At 39.8% G+C, this 4332-nt stretch overlaps 1 protein-coding gene across 1 annotated transcript; it reads right to left on the reverse strand.

Moving 5' to 3' along the window:
* Nucleotides 1–310: 310 nt before the first annotated feature.
* LOC121427942 (gastrin/cholecystokinin type B receptor-like) lies at nucleotides 311–1540 on the reverse strand. The gene has a single exon (XM_041624519.1). It carries the CDS (start codon nucleotides 1538–1540, stop codon nucleotides 311–313), a length of 1230 nt encoding a protein of 409 aa, XP_041480453.1.
* Between the last annotated feature and the right edge of the window lie 2792 nt (nucleotides 1541–4332).

The raw sequence follows: 4332 nt of genomic DNA on the forward strand, positions 1-4332 counted from the left end.
TGAACGATGCTTCTCGAATATACAAATGAGAGAATGGTATGACCGTTTAAAATACTGATACAACAAAACATTTAGTTGTGCAAGATTACAGGTGTGGTATGAGGTTCATGTGTATCAGTAGAAGATATTTTATTGCACACATTGGAAAATATAGCCCAATCTAGGTGTCCTCTGCAGCCTTTATCAATGGTGTGACTGAAAACATGTTGAACGTTTACATGTATTTAATTGCCAAACTTTCTGAAAGTCTCTTTAATATCCTCGAAAAATTGTTAATGAGGTTTCTTCTTAAAATTGTGTGCTTTAAGTATTAGTAGAACCTACGAGTAATTGTTTTGAGCAAGCACTTGCAGTCGACGCGAAAGCGCTTATTCATGAAAGTATAAACAAAATAATTGATAATATGATTGATTCCTGGAAGTCCTCTGCCGATGAAAACGAGGGTTCCAGCGGTGACGGAGTGTTCCATGATATCCAGTGTGCTGTCTCTGAGATGGAAGAAGGCAATCGGTGGTAGCCACGATGCCAATAGTATAGCGGTAACCGCCATGAGCATTTTCGTCGTTCTGTTCTCACCGCGGTCAGACAACTTCGGATGCGAGTTCTGCCGGGAGTTGACGGGAATAGGATTTGAGTGTGAATTTTTGAAGGTTAGCTGCGATGTAGCTTGACCGTCAAACGCGCTTGAAAGCGAATTAGGGTTCATCTGATCCCGTTCTTTAGCTCTTCCATTCACCTGCAAAAACGATGTCTTTGTGGACTGTGGACACCTTTCCATTGCAATGGCTTCTTGCTTATCGGACGTTTCCCCCGATGCTACCATTGATTGCTCGAGAGTGCTGTGACACGCATCTGTCTCTGTTTGAATCAGCTCTTCCTGTGTTCTGAAAGCTATTTTGGACGTAGTAACCTTCTTCGATACACCTCCTACCAACTGGGCATGGATCTTTGCCTGGTGTCTGATGGTATGGTATATTTTCCCATACATAACGCTACTCACGACCAACGCAAGTACGAATCCAGAAGTCTTTAACCACGCTTCAAGCTTGTCAAAGATCTGGAGTGTATCAATGACAAGACAGGTCTTCTGTCCACTGCTTGATGGAACCGCTTCAACATAAATGAGTTTTGTACAGGTGAGGGAGCTTCCTAAAACCCAGCAGGCTACCGCCAGACACAACGCTCGATTGTTCGACGTTCTCTTACCATACGGGCGGCAAACGAAAAAGAAGCGGTCAAGCGCAATCGCTGCGGTTAGGAACAAAGACGAGAAGGCGAGCGAGTTGTTGCCGAAAAGAGTGATGCGGCAGATTTCTTTGATGGTGAAACGATCGGAGATGGATTTTAGGATGTTGATGGATGCCAGCAGGGATGCCACGAGGTCTATGATGCCCTGGGCAATGATCAGGATATCCGTACTGACTTTTCGTTTCTTCCGCATGTACACCAGTACGATCAATACATTGCCGGGAATACCGAATAGGATCTGTAGGCTGTAGAAGATGATCGCATATATGCTTGATGGGGATGAGAGATTCATTGTTTCAAAAGTACTCCCGTCATAAAAATAATCACGAGATCGCGTGTTCGATGTTGCAGATTAAACGAAACGGCAATGAAATTCACTAAGGGAAACGAGAACATGAAAAATACGAGTGAATAGGCGATCGTTATAACGCAAAAGCAATACTAGTTGTCGCAAATTGTTTCGAAATTGTTTCTCCTTTCGAAATAAATTTCATCCCTCGAACATGTCCAATTAGGTTATGGTGAGCTTGTCACTGCGTTCACCCACTTCATACCCGCAGCGATTGCGATAGGCAAATCATTTTCCTAGTTTTTCTCGAGGTTTCTACATTTTCCAAGTGACAATATCAATAATATTCGATTTTTAGAGAAATCGTATCTGGCCCTCCTTCCGTCGGTATTTGGAAAATTCGAACGATGTTCTGTTTTTTCTTTTAATCAAAAGAAAAGAATACATTGAAAATGCTGTGACACATCACTTGAGTAGGTAGTAATTTTAAAAAGTTGGGCGAATAGGCATGATAGGAGGAAACAGATTCGCCGTTGTTTTAATTCGAGTTATTTTGGCACTTTTTTTCAAGGTGAGCTTGCCTGATGAATAAAAGAATAATAAGCGCCTTCCTCATAAATATTCCACCATGTTAAACGAACTATTTATATTTATTGTTATTTTTTTGTCACAGATTGTGTAAAATATCGATCGAATGAGAATATGTTTGTTCGCTTCATATCAAAACTAAGACGAGGTACAAGTTGTTCATTATTGCCAAGGCTGTAGGCAGAAGCTCTGAAATGAACCTCATCTGTATAACTCCACCCTTAGATCTTCAACATTTTAACCTCTTCCCTTTAATGGAAGAGAGTTGAAAAGAAAAAAAAATAATCAGTACAATAATAGAAATAGTATTGTAATCTCGAAGCCGATCGTTTGCCTGGATGTACAAGATTCCGTAGATTTCCTGACGGTAGAGAAAACTGACATGAAACACTTCCTGACTGGATAGGTTTCAGCTTTCCAGGCAGGTGGAACGGGAAAATGTCGAATGATGCACGTTCAAGTTTCCTGCTCTCTGCCTAAACTGTAATTTAAGTGACAGCTATGAGTGTGGAAAGTGCTTTTTATAGGGAGATGCGGTGCCTTTTTTTACTGTGAAGATCGTAGAGTAAGCAACGGCGCTTATTAGTGGCCGTTGTCGATATCAGGACGAGTGAGATTGATGCCTCTGAGGTTATTTAAACTACAGGGTGATTCAAGAACAATCCCTGTAATATATACATGTAGTCCGTCCCACAAAAAACGAAACCGAGATTTATCAATGATTTATCATAACCTAATAGTTAAAATTCCGAGGGCTCGAAGTGATAGAGTGACAAATCGTGGCCAAATAAAGATAATATTCTAATATTTACGATATATTTTGTCAAACTTAATAATCACATAAATCAATATATTAGATAGCCAAGATAGACAACATTTAAAAAGGGACTCAAAACCTTTCTCTTTTCCAATCCAGATTTTTAGGATTGTACGTTTTCATTTGTAACAATCTCTTTTTCTTCTTGTAAGCGCTTTGGGCCATTCTGGGAAAAGCGCAGTACATAAATAATAAATACTAATAATAAGACAGATAGCCAAGCGCGATTGGTCGATAACGCGTCACGTACGTGATATGATCGAAATAATTGTATTTTCCCAGCCGGTCCACCTTCGATGAATATATTGACCAACCGGTCCATGAATATATTTTTCTACGTGTATGGTGACCTCTTGTGGATTATATGTTACCATGTAAATACAAATCTGGCGGTCCAAAGAATGTTTATATTACACACCCCATTAGTCAATATCTGTATAATATTTTATCCCATTCCCTTTTTTCTTCTCGGAGTCCAACATACCAAGCAAATTCAAATGTCATATGAAAATAATATACAGTTGATTAACATGAATGGGGTATGACATCTTTGTGGATGACTACGATAAGATCTTTTAGTTAGCTCACTGCTGTACTAATCGTTGTGTGAAGAGCAAAATTTTACGACTAAAAAGGAGAAAATGAAATTAAATAAAAAGTAATAGGGTAGAATATCATGTCATTTTTAAAAAAATATTGTGTTAAAATCTATCCCGAAACTGTCATACGTATGGTTTAGAAATTTTCCAGCACACGCCACGCCGTGCCCCCTCAAAATCGTTTGCTCATACGCAACTGTTTGCATTGATGTCAACCATCCCACATAATTTTTAAAATTGTAGTTTATTTTGGCGGAAAGTGATATCTCTTTCTGTGAAAGAAATCGAACATGCACACCTCAAGCCCTTCATATTGATATTTGTTTTACCCCCACTCACTATCAACTCAATTATCCTCTTATGGTATGTGTGCTTCATGTACGACCAAAATACGACAGTCGTGACATTGTTATGCATCACGGGAAATGTCCGCTTTCCGTTTCGCTATTTTAGCCTTAATTCATTTGTTTTACCGTCCATCATGTTGCACTCGATATCAGCACAGATCACGTGTTCCTCGTGTCCGCTCGCGTGATCCTTTCATTCACCGATTGAAGCTGTACGTCAAGCAAAATGTCCACCGACAAGTACCGACCCACTTCTTTCGAGTCTTAAAAATGCCCCCGCTCTTCAAAAAAATGTTTTCCCCAATAAATAGTACATGTTTTCAGCACTTGCGTACCAGATGGGGCGCTTGCCTCTACCCACCCCCCAAAAAGTACGACCAAGAAAAAGAAAGAGAAAAGGGTCAAATGTATCAATTTCTGATGGCTGTAACCGCTATACTATCA

The sequence above is a fragment of the Lytechinus variegatus genome, chromosome 14 (genome assembly GCF_018143015.1).
Source record: "Lytechinus variegatus isolate NC3 chromosome 14, Lvar_3.0, whole genome shotgun sequence".
Lineage (NCBI taxonomy): Eukaryota > Metazoa > Echinodermata > Echinoidea > Temnopleuroida > Toxopneustidae > Lytechinus > Lytechinus variegatus.